Genomic DNA, 17,789 nt, shown 5'->3' with positions numbered 1-17,789 from the left:
TGAAAACCTCTGTCTTAATTTTGCCAATATTCCAATATGGTACTCTGAAGAACCCACTTCTCTCATACCTTTCTAGGAAAATTTTAACTATGTTTCCTCAACAGAAGTGTCCAATTTCATCTCTAAATCCAATACTACAAATTGTCCACAAGCTCTCTGTTCCTCCTCATTGCTCAGAGCAGCAAAGACACCTTGGCGCCACTGTTCACATGTCTAATTAAATTATCCCTATATGAAGGTTTTGTTCCCAATAACCATAAACAGGCAGTCGTTCGCCCTTTGTTAAAAAAAACCTAATCTTGACCCCTCTGACTTGTCTAACTATAGGCACATCTCATTTTCTCAAAAATATTAGAAGCCTGTTTTGACCCAGTTATCACATCATAGGGAAAAATTCCAAGTTCTCGATCCTCATCAACTCGAATTCCATCGTGCTCTTAATACTGAACTTTTACTGCTTTCTTTAACTGATACTATCAGAAGAGGCATCGATAATGGCCATCAATTTATTCTAGTTTCTCTTGATATTTCATTGGCTTTTGATACAGTTGACCATAATATTCTACTTTTTCATTTATAGGAAGCAGGTTTATCTAGCGCAGTTCTAAATTGGTTTCATTCCTATCAAATCACACTCAACAAGTAAAAATTCACGATTTGTCATATGTTTCTCTCATCAAAACTGGAGTTCCTCAAGGCTCTGCTCTCTCTTCATTACTGTTCAATATCTACTTATCTCTGCTCTGTAAATTCACTGTTCTTCCTGAATTTTGGCTTTAGATGATTCCAAATTAATAACTTTATTTTCAACAAAATTTATCCTTTGAATAATTGGGTTTAACTGATAAGAAATAGATGATCCTAGGCTAGTTATAGCAGCCTAAATATTATCCAAAGTAATGTTTTGAGGCCTTACCAGGAGTGGGACTTCAATCTCTCTCAATGGAGTAAAAGTTCCAGTTTGCAGGTGTTCCTCATGAATCCCAAGCTGCTGGGAAGAGAGCTGACCAAACACTCAGTAGGGCCTCCACCAGCAGCACTTTCAGAGGTTCCAGCATCTCCTGACCCCGCTTCAGCAAGAGTACGCTCTGCAGCAGCAGGAGCCCCAACCAACAGGAAGGCATGGTCTCTGATGGCTGCAGGATTTACCGGCGGGCCTCTGTCAATCAGAGACAAAGATGTTGAAGAGTCTGGAGAGGTGGCAGCTAAAGGCATTGCTGCCTCTTTCTCCAAGGGCAGCTCATTTGATTTAACCACCTGCAGGACGTGAGCGTCCATTGAACCAGAGGGTGGGGGCTCCGGAGGATCTGCGGGGTAGGAGCCTTCCTTTGTCCGCCTTTTCTGGGGTGAATGTGGCATCTCAGTAAGCAAAAGGAATCCAAAATTAGAAAAAAGAAAAGCTGTGTTCACGCCAGCAGCTCTACGGGTACCATCTTGGATCCTAGCCCCCCTCTATTACTTCTTAATTCAACCTCCCAGCTTCTGTCAGGGGCTAAGCGTTCTGATCACATAACTCCTACTCTCAGTAATCTTCATTGGTTGTCCATTGCTGAGTGTATTAAAAGTACAAACTTGGCACGACATTATACAAACTTATCAATGATGATTTCTGCCCCTGGGCAAATTCTTTACTGAAGTTTTATCAACCAGCATGTTCTTTGTGTTCTTCACAGAGTATTCTTCTTGACATTCCCTCACCATAAATTGCACACCTCCACATTACTTGTGAATGTTCCTTCTCTATAGCAGGCCCCGAATTTTGGAACTCACTCCCTCTTGAAATGTGACAGGATGATTCTAATAAGAATTTTAGAACTCTCCTAAAAACATTTTTGCTCAAACTTGTTTATTGTTAACTTTTAGTTGAAGATCAGTTTTAATGTATAATTATTTTATGTTTAATATGATTTAATATTGTTTTTTATTATTTTTACTTATGCTTTAATTACGCGTGTAATTATCATTAATCGCCTAGACCACGTGTGTTAGGCGATCCATAAATCCAATAAAACGTAAATGTAAAGATTAATCAATCCTTGAATGGCCTCCTTAAAAGGGAAGAAACATGAGGCTTTACACAAAGAAATCAAAATGGGAACTTTTTTAGGCTCAGACGTGGATTCAGCCCCCGGTACTCCTAGCATCTTCAATGTCTGAGAAATCAGAGCTAGTAACTCATCTCTATGAAAGAACTGCAACATAGTTCTATATGGTTCCAATCCCTGGGGAATTTCCCCATCCTCCAGGGAGTAAGGATTGGCTTCATCATCCGTGCTATCTAGGTCCGTATCGGGAAGACCCACAGCAAATCTAGGCATACTCTGATGTTTACCCACAGCATCAGGCGTGCAGGGATTTCACCGACTGCAATCCTGTCCTGTTAAGATTTGCTGGAGCTGAGGACTGCACCTGAAGGAAAATGACTGTAGTCCTTGAAAAGATTCTACTCAAGAAAAGGATCCATGCCAAAACCAAGGGACATCTGTCCTATGCCCATTGAACTACCTTCCCCCACTGACGAACTAGTTAGGGCTGCTTCACATCTGGCTGGGAAGAACCAGGCTTAGTAAAATCAGATGAAGGCAATTCTCCCTGAGCCTCCAAAAAGTGCTGACACAAGTTAGAGGGAAGGCCAGGCTGGGATGCCCGAATATGACAAGTAGCACAGAGGGTAAGGCGCTTAGTTTTCTTTGCTATAGGCGCCATCAGTCTGTCAGTATGCTTTAACAGACATCTGATAAAAATGTGTCCAGCTGTATTCAAGCCACAAAAAACTAGGCACCCAAAATTCAGGTGTTCAAAAATTAGGCATTCAACACTGTACCTTGATGAGCACCCAAAAACTGAGCTCCTATGAAGCCACTCAGATAGCCTGCATAAATAAGTGCATGCATGTGAACACCAGGTAGATGCCCCTATGCACTCAACCAGGTGCACAAACTGGGCGCACAACCGGACACACAAGCACGAACTGACGGAACAAAAGAGGGCAACCTTATGCGCAGAAAAACATGTGAAAATGCCACTGCAGCTTACCTTGCAGTGAACAAGAAATGCCTGAGAGTGAGGCCTGGCCAACCTGCCAGGCTGCCCACTTCCCCTAAGCTCTCTTGGAGGTGGGAATGCATGCTGGACTGGTGCGCCAAGCATGGAGACTGGAAGGGGGAAGGAATACCTACAAAACTCCCCTTCTCTCTCTCTTTTTTTTTAATTACTCTTTAATAGAGCTCAGCCCATCCCGGTCTCCAGCTGTGGAGGGAGAGGTCAAGGACCTTCACTGCCGCATTCGCTTCCAGTACCCGCTTGCGTTTCAGCTGTTTTTTTTTTTTTTTACAACTAAGTCCATGCTGGCTGAAAAAACCAGCTACCAGACCAAGGCATTCATCTGAGGGAGGAATTCAAAGATATCACCACAGGAATTGTCAACTGAGGGAGGGACCATAAGGTATCACCAAAGAAGAGCAGGACGTAATAAAACTCCTTCCTCTTTTCTCCTCTGAAAATTTTTTTAAACAAGCCCCAGTAGTGAGATGCACATCCACCATCTGCTGGAGACAGAGAATACTGGTGGGCAATGGTATATATACTGTGATGTCAGCTTTGGTCTATCTCCATCTGCTGGTAGAGGTCCATAACCCACTGGTTTTGGATCCACCTGTTCATATGCTAAGAAAAAGGAGAGGAGAAAAGTGCCAGATGAGAAGTGGCAAACAGCCAAGAAACAAGAACAGCCAAGGAGCATCAGAAGAACCATTCAGTAACAGCCATGGAGCATCATAAGAAAGATACAGGAACAGTCAAAGAGCACCAGAAGAAAAGCATTGGAAAAGTTAAGGAGTTCCAGAAGAGAGGTGTCAAAATAGTCAAAGCAATTGGAGATGGTAACAGGTGAAATATTAGTGAGCACAAATGATGCAACACATGATCAAGAGCAATTGGAGAACGTAATGGGTAAAATTTCAGTGATGAGGATGAAAGCAATGTAAGACCCTACACAGCATACATTCACACTCCAATGTAAGACCCTACACAGCATACATTCACACTCCTTCGCCCAAACTTTTTCACCTATCTTCCACCAAGCAACGTGCAATATCCCTAGCTGGACCCTCACTATGGAACTCCATGCCCACCCAACTACGCCTGGAAGCCTGCCCCAGAAAATTCCGACAAAACCTCAAGACCTGGCTCTTCTCCTGAGCCTTCACGTGAACACCCCACCCCCCCTCCAACCTTCTGCTCCCTCCCCACACCTCCCCCCCTTAACACACACCCTCTTCCCCCCTGCCTCCCCTCGTCCCCCTAAGTAATCATCCTATCCCCTCCCTCTAAACGCCCCCCCCCAGATGCTTTCTATAAATAAGTCTCCTGTACATAATGCCCTCCTTGTATATATACATCCCTACTATATCTCTTGTTAATTTGTACAGCTTACCCTTGTTCTCTTCCCCCCACCTTCCCTGATACCCAGTTCTCCAATCAGTTCATTGTAAAGCCCAGTTGGCTACTTTTATGTTATATGGAAACCAATATGATGTTCCCCGAACGAATGTCGGTATATAAAAATTGCAAATAAATAAATAAATAAATAAATAAATAAGACTGAATGGGAAGCAGACCAGGGGTTGGAAGAGATAATGGTTGAGTTCCTGGCCTATGTGGAAATGGATATGTATGCTGGGGTCCAGGAGAAGGAAAAACTACCCAAGATAAATTTTAAATCCAAAGTAACAAATATAATTAAGATCAATAAGGCCATAATGAGGTTGATTTTAAAGTGTTGCTCATGCAAAAATACGTGTATGTGGGCCGTGCGTGAGCAGCATGGATTTTAAAAAGTTGCGATGTAAGCATGTATATGCCCATGTGCGCATAAAAAAATAAGTTGCTGGAAAATTGGCAAGGCATGGGTGATCCAGGGTGGGATGAACAGTTACAAGCATAGCTCCGTATTTTTAAACTAGAGACTATGGCGCTTGTCGGCATGTTATCCAGGTAATTTTACTGCTGTTTCAGATGAGAAGCAAGTCTATAGATCTTGTGTTTTAGGGCTTACATGACAGGATGAAGGGTCTGGGTCAACTGGGGTGTGTGTAGGATGAAGAACCAGAGGGGTCTTGACTTCCTCGATATTAACAGGGCAAACTGGTGGACTAATTGGAAAACTAGATTGTCCTTCACACGAGCATGTTTTAAAATCCGCCTATATATGCGTGTAAAAGCTGGCAAAGTCCTACGAAAGATATGTGAAGTACATTTTCTCGAGCAATCTCTTAAGATTAGGTGCACACATGTGTGGGAGGCGATTTTAAAATATGACGGTAACTTTCAAACAGCTGCGCGGGCACAGAAGTATGCCGGTTTGCACCCAGAGTCAAGGCCATTTTATAATATACACATGTATATGCACGTATGATAGAAAATCGGCTGTATGTTCATACATATATGCACAATTTTATATGGATGCACTGAAGTGTGTACAAATGCCAGCCTTACTGCATAAGTGAGGGGATTTTATTAGATATGAGCGCGTGTGCCCATACATACACTTATTAGTGCATGTATGGGCACACGCGTGTTCGTTTTAAAATTTGCCTGAATATGCATAAAGAGACCATCTACTGATATCAAAGAAATAAACTGGACACAATATTGCGCAGTGAAACTCATTACTGAGACATTCTTACCAAAAAAGATGTAAGGTCAGAAGAAAAGGAGAAAGTATAAAATAAAATTACTGGGGCGGATTTTAAAAGCCCTGCGCGCGTAAATCCGGAAGGATTTACGCGCGCAGGGCACTCGAACGCCGGCGCACCTATTTTGCATAGGCAGCCGGCACGGGTAAAGCCCCGGGACGTGTGTAAGTCCCAGGGCTTTCTAAAAGGGGCGAACCGGGGGCGTGTCATGGGCGTGGCTGGAGTGACGCTGCGTGCCGGGGGCGGCGACGCGCGTGACGCGGCGTTTCGGGGGCAGCGATGTGGGCGTGGTTTCGGCCCGGGGGTGTTCCGGGGGCGTGGCCGCGGCCTCCGGACCAGCCCCTGGGACCGGAACATGGAGTGGGGTTGCCGGCCGGCAGGCGTAACTTTGCCGACAAAGGTAGGGGGAGGGGGGGTTACATTATTTATGATTGACTCAATCCATTGAGGTACTCGCCTATCAGTGGCTCTCTGTAAACAGTGGGGTAGATTTTAAAAAATTGCGCAAACAAAAGTACGCTGGATTTTATAAGATACGTGCGTAGCCGTGCATATCTTATAAAATCCAGGGTCGGCGCGTGCAAGGGGGTGCACATTTGTGCAACCTGCGCGCGCCAAGCCCAGCGCGCGCTGCCTGTTCCCTCCGAGGATGCTCCGATTTCGGAGCGGCCTCGGAGGGAACTTTCCGTCGCCCTCCCCCCACCTTCCCCTCCCTTCCCCTACCTAACCCACCCCCCGGCCCTATCTAAACCCCCCCCTTACCTTTGTTGGCAGATTTACGCCTGCTAAAAGCAGATCTAAATCTGCGCGCGCCAGCGGGCTGCTGGCGTGCCATCACCCGACCCGGGGGCTGGTCCGGAGGCCTCGACCACACCCCCGGGCCGGCACCACGCCCCCGGGCCCACCCCCGAAATGACGGGGCACGCCACCGAAACGCAGCGTCGTTTCAGGAACGCTTCCGACATGCCCTCTCCCCTCCCCCTCCCCACCCCTTTTACAAAGCCCCGGGACTTGCGCGCGCCGGCGGCCTATGCAAAATAGGCGCGCCGGCGCGTGCAGGGCTTTTAAAATCCGCCCCACAATGTGTTCCTAAGGAAAATATGTGAGTTACGTTTCCTCATGTAACTGCTTAAAATTAGGGGCACACATACTCAAGCTAGGCATATTTTACATATTATGGGGCGGATTTTCAAAGAGTTACGTGCATAACCCCGAGAATCTGCTCCTGTGCGAGCCCAGCTTATTTTGCATAGACCCAGTGACGGGCGCAAGCCTCGGAACGCACGTATGATATAGTTGCATGTATGATATAGTTGCACTAGAGAAAGTAAAGAGAAACACAACCAAAATGATAAAGGGGATGGAACAGCTCTCCTATGAGGGTAAAGCGGATAGGGTTGTTCAGCTTGGAGAAGAGACGGCTGAAGGGGATATGATGCAGTTCTACAAATGATCCTCTTATCAATGCAGGGACACAAAAGGGGGACTACATTTGCATGAGTCCATTTGCCGCTGTGCCCGGGATCGTGGACCGGCGCGCAACCTATGCCTGCCCAGAGGCAGGCACAACTTCTAAGTTAAAGGTAAGGGGGGGGATTAGGAAGGGTGGAGGGGGGGCGGCGGAAGGAAAGTTCCCTCCGTGGCCGCTCTGATTTCGGAGCGGCCTTGGAGGGAACGAAGGAAGGCTGCATGGCTCGATGCGCTCGCAAGTTGCACAACTGTGCACCCCCTTGCGTGCACCAACCCTGGCTTTTATAACATGCACGCCGCTGCGCACGCATGCTATAAAATCTGGTGTAGATTTGTGCGCACAAATCTACGCCCGCGTGTAACTCCTAATATCTGGCCCTATGTGTGAACTTGTGTGAACTACATAAAGTTCCAATGCATGTGTACTCGCGTCCATAAATGTGCCTAGAAGGATGCGCGTGTGATCGTCTTAGGGATGACATTGGGGAACTAGGGTGAGGGGTGGGAGAGATATACAGATGGAGAACAGGAGAAAGCAAATTTGCTTATGTATAACAAGTGTTCTCTGACTACACTGTTTTTGTTGGAACACCAATTATTGTGTGAGTGATTATTCAGAACTATCATCAAGTCACAAGCCTAAGGGCCAAAGTTCTGTCCCCTCTCTATTTGGAATGAACCCAGAGCTGCACTGGGTTGTACTGGATCCCAGGAGCTCTATAATGACCCTCTTATCAATACAGGGACACAAAAGGGGGACTACATTTGCATGAGGTGCCAGAAGAAAAAGACATTTACATGCGTGCAAATGTATTAAAAAGGCTGCGTACCTGGGCACGGGCTGATGTATGTGTGCAAATGTGCACACATGCACCAGTTTGAAAGTTAACATCCCTTTTACTCTGACTTACCATAACGACTTTATTGTGTTGTTTTTTTTAGCCCAGAGTAACAAAGAACAAAGTGAATGCAAAGACTAAACACTTGGCATTTTCTGTCCTTACTGAATAAACAAATTATGAGATAAGTGGATGTGACTAACAGAAATCAATATGTTTAATTTTGCACAAGGTTTCATTAGTTGACTAAATGAAAATTCTTTTCTTTTTGGGAAGTAAACATGATTCTAACTTGGACATGACCTGCTTGCTTAAAGATAAAAAGACACTTACTTTAAGAAAAACCTGAAGGTCTTGAGCCTGTGTGTGCTGGAGAATGTCTTGCTGTAGGTGCTTAAAGAGAGATACACACATGTATATCTGGTAATCAGGACCAAGGAGTATACAGGTAGCAACATAATGACAGATCTCAGTCCAGTTCATGTAATTCCAGAAACACTGAGTTAGCCAATGCTGACAGATCTGAAATTGGAAAAAAAAATCAACTGTCACTACATATCGGAACACAGTATATCGGTAAACTATTTTTTTTACAGTTCACTGCTGTACAAACTCAATAGATTTCATAAGATTTACATTTCACTATCTAAACTTCTCACATCAAGAATGGAATTTCAGTAGCTGGTTAGCCCCTCTTAAGATGTATGTGTGTTGTGTACAACAGGGGATCAAATATCTGAGAAGAGTGGAAATGGTTATTTTTCTAGGAACATAAGAAGTGCCATACTGGTACAGACTAAAGTTCATTGAGCACAGCATCAAATCTCCAATAGTGGCCAGTCCAGGTCAGAAGTACCTGGCAGATCCCCAAAGTTGATCTATCTCACTCCCAGGATAAACAATGGCATTCCCCAATTTACTTGGCTAATAACTGTTTATAGATTTTTCCTTCATGAACTTGTCTAGTCCTCTTTTGAATTCTACTATGTTAACTGCCTTAACCACATCCTCTGGCAACATAGCTTGACTTTGTAGCGTGAAAAAATACTTCCTTCAATTTGCTTTAAATTTGTTAGTTGCAAGATTCAAGAAGTGTCCCCAAATGTTGTTGGAGAGTTAGTTGTTTTAGGACAGAAAAAATGGGAGAAACAGGTTTGCTTTCCCAGGTCAAAAATATGAATTGGGAGACAAATCAGTTAGTTCACAATTTGGTGAGCTGAATAAAAGGTAATTTTTTATTGATTATATGCCATTCTAGTTAACAGACAGAAGTGATTTCAGTCAGGTGCCAATGTTTATTCTCCACTTTAAAGACCTAATAGTGCTTTGAGTTTTATGTAGGAGTCCTTCCATTGAGAAGGCACCAGCCTTGTTTGGATGAATCTTTGTCCTACTGCAGTTGAGAAAGTATTGGGTATCCATGAGTTCATTAGGAGCAGTGACGCTATGCCACTTAGTCAATATACTCAGCCAGCTTTTAAACACACTGCACTGCAGAAATGTACATTAGGTGAATTTTCAAACATTTACATGAGTAAAAATTAGCATATAAGCACGTAAGTAATCTCTGCTCGCGTATTCTGTATTTTATAAAAGCAGAAAATACGAGCATATATTCACTTTTGCGTGCATATATGCGTGTGAAAAAGGGGCAGTCTAGGAGCGCTCCAGGGCAGAGTCAACACTTACTCTGCAAGTTTCTATTTTAAAAGACACTTATGCGTGAACTTTTCTAACTTACTCGTACATTTTTAAACTTGCTTATTATCTGGCATAAGTGATATTAAATGTGTTTATTGTGTACTACTGGTCAAGTGGGAGGTCTGGGAAAACTGGGGGGAGTTCAGGCTAAAGAACCAGGAGGATCTTGATGCTGTGGAAAAGGACTGGGCGAACTGGTGAACTAATTGATAACACTGGTAATTTCCTTGACATGTGCATGTTTTAAAATTAGATGACTTATATGCATAAATTCTAATATATGCAAGTCCTACTTTGCTTCATGTGTGTATATTGTTAAAATAGGTAGGAAAAGTATATATGTTCAATGCATTGCATGTATTCGTGCGTAAGCCTACATACATGTGTATGTTGAAGGGTAAAATATGCATAATTTATAAAACACGCATATATCATTCGTATGGGTTATAAAATACTATGGTAACATTATGGGCCAGATTTTAAAAAGCTTATGCACACAGGGACTATTTTAAAAAGGCCTGGCGACGCGCGTGTAAGTCCCAGGGCTTGCAAAAAAAGGCGGGGGCGGGGCGGAGGCGGTCCGGGGGTGGGGCCAGAGGCTCCAGGCACAGCAGCCATTTGCCGCTGTGCTTGGGATCGCGCATCAGCAGTCGGCTGAAATAAGTTTAGAAACAAAAAAAAAAAAAAAGAAAAAAAAGGTAGGGGGAAAGGGCGGGGGAGGTAGGGGAAGGGAAGGTGGAGTGGAGGGGTAGGGAACAGGAGAAGGCAGCGCGGCTCAGAACGGGCTTGGTTCATGCAAGGTGCACAATTGTGCACCTCTTTGCGCACGCCAATCCTGGATTATGTAACATGCGCGTGCCTGTGCGCGCCTGTTATAAAATCAAGCGTACATGTGCGCGCGCTGGGTAGCACACGCGCTCCTTTTTAAAATCTACCCCTTTGTGTGGCCATATACAAGTGTACATGCTGATGTGCACATTTGCTCAAAAGCTATACTCTAATAAACTAATCTTTTTCAGAAAGATTTTGGTGCGTAAATTTGGGTTTTATGTAAATAAATTGGTTTTTGAAAATTGATCCGATATATGCTGTTTTGACATATGCAATTCCTTTGAAAATTATCATATATATATGATTTACTTGTATATTTGGGCAATTTCATCCTTTTGTGTGGCACCAAATCTAAATCACTGGCCTTTTAGCACCTAAGATGCCTGCAATGGATTGTATGAGTTGTTTGCCCATGCTGTTACAATAGGGTTCTTTCACTCAGAATACTGAGAACTTGTGATCATAGGGTTAACTCGGTGCAGCCCAGATTATTAAATACACTCTATAATGTATAGTGGCAGAAGAGTGCCACTGACCAATCAAAGGTCAGAGAACAGTCTTTCTATGGGGGACTTAATCTGTGCCAAGGGACCCCTGGCTGCTCAGACTGCATAATTTTTATCTCTCTCCTACCAACACTGGATGGAGAGGTGGAAGAAGAAACCATGCATTTGATAAACAGAGAGGAGAAATAGCATGCTGGGAACTGATCAGAGCAAGACCTGCTCTTGCAGATATTTATTAATAAACTTGCAAGGATTACAGGAACTTCATAACACCAGTTCCTTGCATTCCTCAGCTGCAGCAAGTCTGGAGAAAGACCAAACCTAATACCCAGAGTGCGACTGTGTTGGAGTCGCTGCTGTGGAGATCAAATCAAAGTGGGTGAGTTCACTCCATGAGACAAACCAATACCCAAGGTACCGCTGGCTGCATATTAATAACTCTGTGAGGCAGAATTACAGCCTCAGTGCCTCTGGGTTAAGAGAGAAAGAGAGATTACCGGCAAAGAGCAGGCCTGCATCAATGCGTTAATCAGGAAATGATTGATTTCTCTTCGTATTTTTTCAAGGACTTTGTCTTTATCCTCTGCCACTACAACTGAAAGAGGTATTACAGCTCTAACTTGCAAGTTGTTTTGAAGTTTTGTTTCTTCTCCTCCCTATCTGGAACGGGGCACACCGAGCAGATTTTAAAAGTTGTTGAGATATGCACGCATCTCCTGGAACGTGCACATCTGTAAAGTTTTCAAAAAGAGTGGGGCATGGGCATTTTGGGGCGTGCACCTGAGATGTGCATGTAAATACTTATGTGATTTGGTGCATGCCGAGGCCCCCTGCCATATAACTTTACTTCTGCTATAGATAACTTGTAAGTTAAGAAAATAAAGAAAAATAGGTAGATCTGCATGGTTTTAAGGATCGGTGATAACTCGGGGGGGGGGGGGGGGGGGAGTGAAGGCTATTAAACTAGGGAAGTTTGAAGGACCTATCTCTTAACTTGTCAAACTGGTAATGGCGTCACCACCTGCCCCTTTTAAAATTCCCTGATTTACGTGGTAGAAATGGGATTTATTTATTTATTTTATTTAACACTTTTTTTTATACCGGCATTCGTAGGACACATCATGTCGGTTTACAAGTAACTAAGAAAGGAAATTACAATGAACGAGGAAAAAAGGGCTAACTGGATAATATACAAGAGTACAATAGAAGAGAGTCAACGAGCAGAGTTACAACATTTTGCATTCAAGTTAGGATTAGATATGCAAGAGAACTTATAAACAATGTTAAGGAGGCATGTGCACTTAAGAACTTAGCATATGAAACATATTTACAGTATAAAGGGATTTGCGTGCACATGCGCCTGCCCACTTAAAATTTGGTGTACATCTGCAAGTGGCCAGGTTATTTTATAACATGCATTCATATGCTCAAGTATGTTATAAAATGCTGTGTCCCTGGGATCAGGACAATGTATGTGTGCCAATGTCACCCACTCACCGGTTTGAAAGTTTCCGTCATAGTGGGTGGCTTGAATACTGATGGGAAAAAAGAGGAGGGACCATATAACTGAAACTCTAGCAGACTTACATTGGTTGCCCATCGAATACAGGATAAAATACAAGGCCTTATGTACCATACACAAACTAATATATGATAAAGAAGCAGACTGGCTAAACACAGCCTTACGAGTACACGTTCCACAAAGAAACCTCCGCTCAGCAAACAAAGCACTACTAACAATCCCTTCAGTAAAGTCAGCAAAATTAACCCAAGTGAGAGAAAGGGCTTTATCATTGGCTGGGCTCATACTATGGAACACGATGCCCCCTGAACTCAGATTACAGAGTAATTTCAAAACCTTTAAGAACAATTTAAAAACATGGCTCTTTAAAAAAGCCTTCACTAAAGAGTAGAGGGTAGAGAATGAAAGTACAGGGTAATGCAGATGAGAATGTATTTACTCAATCCTACATTTAAGAAGTAATATCTCAAAGAGATAGTAACTCAATAATATACCTGGACTTGACCAACAATACTCAATAATGATTTTATTTATGAAATTGTAACCAAACTTTATTGGCACCTGTTAGAATGTACGATAACCTACATTTACTTACCTTAGTCTATGTGCCTATTTGTAAACCGTTGCGATGGTATATAACTTAGCGACGGTATAGAAAAGTTTTCAAATAAATAAATAAATAAATAAATAAATAAATAATGGATTGATTAAAGAGATAGTATTTTCTTTTTTATGCTGATAAGTGCCAGTTGCACTGAGGTAAACTCTAAAAGAGATGACTTTAAGAACAGACTCTGAAAGATGTAGAAGGCATTTGTTTGGCACAAGAGAAAGGATACAAGGCTTTGCCCTCAAACCAGATTACAAACCATAAGACCTTCTGGTGGACTCCTTCTTCAAAGATAGAAGGATTTAGACAGTTTTTTGGAAAGACCACAGGCTTTTATGATATCCCCCTCAACATCCAGATGATTAAGGTTAGAGACTGGATGATGGGGGAGCAATGTTCCCCTGTTCCGTGATTAGGATTTGGCAAGATCCCAACTTGATTGGTTTCTTCAGATACAAGTTTTATAAGAGTCTCAGTGCAAAAGGAGATATGAGTACCATAGTTCCTTTGTCTCTTCTAAACTTTATTTAGGTCTTGGCAACCAGTGATTAGGATGGGCATATATGGCTCTTACAAACATCCCATAAGAGAATGTCCAGTTCAACAATTTTACAGTCACTCGACAGAACAAGAAAGCCTGTCCTTTCAGAACATGATCATCTGGTTATCTGTACAAGGAGAAATTTGTTGGCCAATTGATTTCTGAAAGCCTTTAATACATTCAGAACTGCTATTAGTGCCAGAAGGTTGATATGTAACCTTTTCTCTTGCAGAGACTAAGGGCCCTGGATGTATAGTCTCTTGCAGATGAGCTCCCCAGCACAGATTGGAAGCATCTATCATTTGAACAGTTTTATTAACTTGAATTTTAAAGTTAAACTGTGAGTCAAATTGATATAGGAGAGTCACCAAGAAAGAGTCTCTGAGCTCTTTCATGAGTATGATATACATGTTCTTCACTAGTCCCTGAGTGGCTTGATTCCTTTGGAATTTGAGGATCTACTGGATGTGTTTTATACGGAAATGTGACATGGGAGTGACATGGAAACTGGTAGTCATGAGTCCCAGCTTTCTCAACATGGATCAAGGTTGTGTCTATTGACTTTAAATGAATTCTTCACTATGGCAATCATATCATGATCCCTTTTAGTTTTTAACAGAGTTATATGATGAGTATAACCTTTCAGTGAACAATACGGAAGAACTCACGTTTGTTACAGTCCCTGAAGCAGCAAAGCGAAACGTACGTCGGACTGGACCTACGGACTAACTGTCTTCCAAGCAAAACAGCTCCTTGGAGCGCAGTAGCGCCCTTGAAAGAAGCAATCTCTGAGCATCGTATAAGGAAGGTACCATTCCACATTCATTTTTAAAGAAAAAAACTAAAGAAAAGCTCATAAAAATAAGACATATTTAATAAATAAGGACATGGACCTATGATTAAATGTGATCCGGTGTGGCAATACGTAAAGCAAAAACTGCTTGTATGCCCACGGGTGTTATGATGGTCCTCTATATAAAGTAATATACATCAAACACTGTACATTGAAATATTGCACATTGAAGAAAAAACCGGGATTTCATAACGTCTTAGACTGAGATATTGTACCTCGTTGTGTATCAAGATTAACTGTTATTTTCTGGTAATTGAAGTCTCCCATTATTACTGCACTACCAATTTGGTTAGCTTCCCTAATTTCTCTTAGCATTTCAAGAACAGGATCAAGGAAGCAGGAACACAGGATGGCAACTAGCTTCCCACAAATGAGACGACCCATTTGCCAAGGCAAGGAACTGTGGAAAGAGCCTCGCCTTTTAAGTGGAACTCATGTGATGTCATCGGGAGGCGTCAGGCCTGAGTTTCCCGCCCTGGGACCTTTAAAGGCGGAAGCGCGGGCCGTGTGCACACCTAGGGGCGGGGCAGAGGATGCCGAGGATGCAGAGCTCCGACGGGAGCTCCGCTGTGAGGCCTGCAAAAACGGAGGTGAGTGGGGACGGCGCAGAGGACGCCGTGAGCTGGCAGCAGCAGCGAAAGAGAAGCACCCGGAGCTTGTGGAGGGAAGTGCAAGGTGAGCAGGGCCAGTCGCGGCATCAGCACAGCTGGGACGCGCAACATATTCCTTTTTTTGGTAGCACTGAAAAGTATTGTTAAGGGACTACTGAGGCAACTCAAATCAAGTTTGAGATGAAAAAACTGGAAAAATCAAAACTTTTAGATGAGAGAGAGAGAGGGTAGATGTCCATGCAGGAACTCAGTTAAAAAAAACATAAAAAGAAGGGTTCATGAGGAAACTCCTGCATATGCTTAGTAGAGCAAAACCTCTATGAGCTGGGAAAGAAGGGTCCATTCGTCATTGTTAGATGACATCACTCGTGTCATGGCTAATTCAGCCCTGCTTGTGGACTAAGAACTAACCTATTTGGAGACACTACACTGTGAGAGACCACTAACTTCTGGCACTAAAACAGCAAAAACCAGATATGAAAAGGCAACACTACAAATATTCTCGCTGGCCCTAAAACACCAATAAACCTCCTATAAGAAAAACAGACAAAGATGACTGCTACAGACCCCTACACAGACCTTACACACTAGCCTAATCTGTGTCACAAAGGCAGAACACAGACCCTGGTCAAATACAGAATAAGTAATCACAAATCATAAACAGAAATATGCAGATAAAAACTGAATTCTTCTTTGCTCTGTTGTCCATCCCCTCTCCTGCATATAGGAGGGAAGCTTCACCCCCTCTCTTCAGACAGGAGAGGGAAACGGGACAAGAGGAGGGAAGGGGCTGGATTAGGGAGCAGAGTGGCTGCTCTTAGGTCTGTTTACTCCAGGTACATCCCATCCCCTCCTATTTCCAGAATGATGGCTGGGAGGGAAGAAGCTGAAGCTGGTAGCAAAGAGCTATTCTCAGCTGCCTGAGATTGGGAGACTAGCCAGTAGAGTCACTTGGGCAGAGTCCTGTGTGTTTATACAATGGGACCATTGCTATGCTCATAGGTAAATATAGGCCTGCTGACAATGTCCCTTGGATGTGAGGCCTGGCTCACCTGCCCTGCTTGCCTCCCTCTACTCCTGACATTGGGAAGGGGGCTCGGGAGTGGGATTGCCAGCCTGTTTTATTTTTTTGAGGATTTAACTGGTTAGTGCTGATTTTTAGTGCTAACCATCTAGGTTTTCTTAATCTAACTGATTAGAATTAGTGGAATTTTCAGCTGATCACCTGGTGGTTATGCTCAGTTCAAAATTCAGCTAAAGATAATCAAGTAAATTTAACAGGTTATCTTGGTTGCTGAGAGGCTTTTTGAAAATTGACCTCACAGTTTCTGAAGTTTTATCTATTGCAAAGTAGGTAGAAAATGTGCTTTTTTAAAATCCTAATGGAATTTTTAAGTGTGTGTGTGTGGTGGTTGGGGGAAATCCACAAAAGTGAGGGGAATAATAGCTGCAAGAGCTCATTTTAAATATACATACAGCATGATATTACAGCATACTTTTATTTGGTATGAATATTACTTTTTGCAAATTGATGTAGCATTTTTTTTCTAATTTGCTAAACATGGTCACCCATATTATTTAATAAAAATAAGAGAAATGATTATGCTATTGCTATAATAAAAAGCTTTCTGAAAAAAAAAAAAAAAAAGAAATGTTTAACCATTAGTAAATATTACCCCAGTTCCCGGTTCCTGCTCATGCAATCTTCAGATACCTAATGTCTTAAACGTATTACATATGCAGATTTTCAATTAACAAATATCATTCTGTCAAATACAGAAACACACATATACACACACAAAATTCATAATGGATTACCTGAGAGGGGGTGAAACCAGACATGCGGAAAGCTGAATAGACAAGTGGTACTTCTGCTTTTAGCAACATCTCAATGTAGTAAGCACTGCAAAAGTATATTGGATGAATGCCAGACTCTGCTGTGTCAACAGGTAGATGCACCTGACAGAAAAATAATTCAAATGAAAATTACATAAAAATGGGATTAACAAGCTCACTTCGCAAAGTATTTCTGGCAGCTGCAGCTCCACAAAACATTTAGGCATCAGAATTCTATACTTTAAAAAATGTCTGTGTTTATAATTTCTGATCCAGTTGCTTCACAAACAGATGATTTTGTTGGGCTTCCTTACCAAACAAGCATATCATTGGAAAGGTATGAAATGCAGCTTTACAGACATTGTGTGAATTAATAACCTGTCCTTTCTCTTCCTTCTCCGCCAAGTTCTTATCACCCTGTTATATGTAACTGCCTTTTCTGCACCATTGTTATAGTTTATGTTTACTATGCACCCCTGTTTTATGTGAACCAGCATGATGTGACTGCTGTCTCGAATGCCGGTATATAAAAATCTGAAATAAATAAATATAAATAAATAAATTGAAAACAATGCCCGAGATAACCCTTAAAGGTGGCTTGAAACAGCACAAAATTACCTTAAATTGGAAGTTGAGAACAGATGATACTAAGTGGGTAATATTCAGTTACTGGCCGGATTGCAAAGTTACATGGATAAACTTACCTTGCTAATTTGGAGTGATATTCAGTGGTGCAGACGCACTATTGAATATAGCTGGCTAACTTTAGGGCT

At 42.6% G+C, this 17,789-nt stretch overlaps 1 protein-coding gene across 3 annotated transcripts in view; it reads right to left on the bottom strand.

Annotated features, from left to right (window-relative positions):
* Window positions 1-17,789, bottom strand: part of TBC1D32 (TBC1 domain family member 32) — a 661,976-nt gene that overhangs the window by 21,521 nt on the left and 622,666 nt on the right. For all 3 annotated transcript variants that reach the window (XM_029596414.1, XM_029596412.1, XM_029596413.1), the window contains 2 exons: window positions 16,999-17,139; window positions 8,339-8,527 (listed from right to left, as the gene is read on the bottom strand). In XM_029596414.1, the coding sequence (XP_029452274.1) occupies window positions 8,339-8,527; window positions 16,999-17,139 (330 nt within the window). The remainder of the gene's footprint in view (window positions 1-8,338; window positions 8,528-16,998; window positions 17,140-17,789) is intronic.

Source organism: Rhinatrema bivittatum, chromosome 3 (genome assembly GCF_901001135.1).
Source record: "Rhinatrema bivittatum chromosome 3, aRhiBiv1.1, whole genome shotgun sequence".
Lineage (NCBI taxonomy): Eukaryota > Metazoa > Chordata > Amphibia > Gymnophiona > Rhinatrematidae > Rhinatrema > Rhinatrema bivittatum.
Note: the sequence above shows the minus strand (reverse complement) of the source record. Positions and strands in the feature narration are given on the sequence as shown.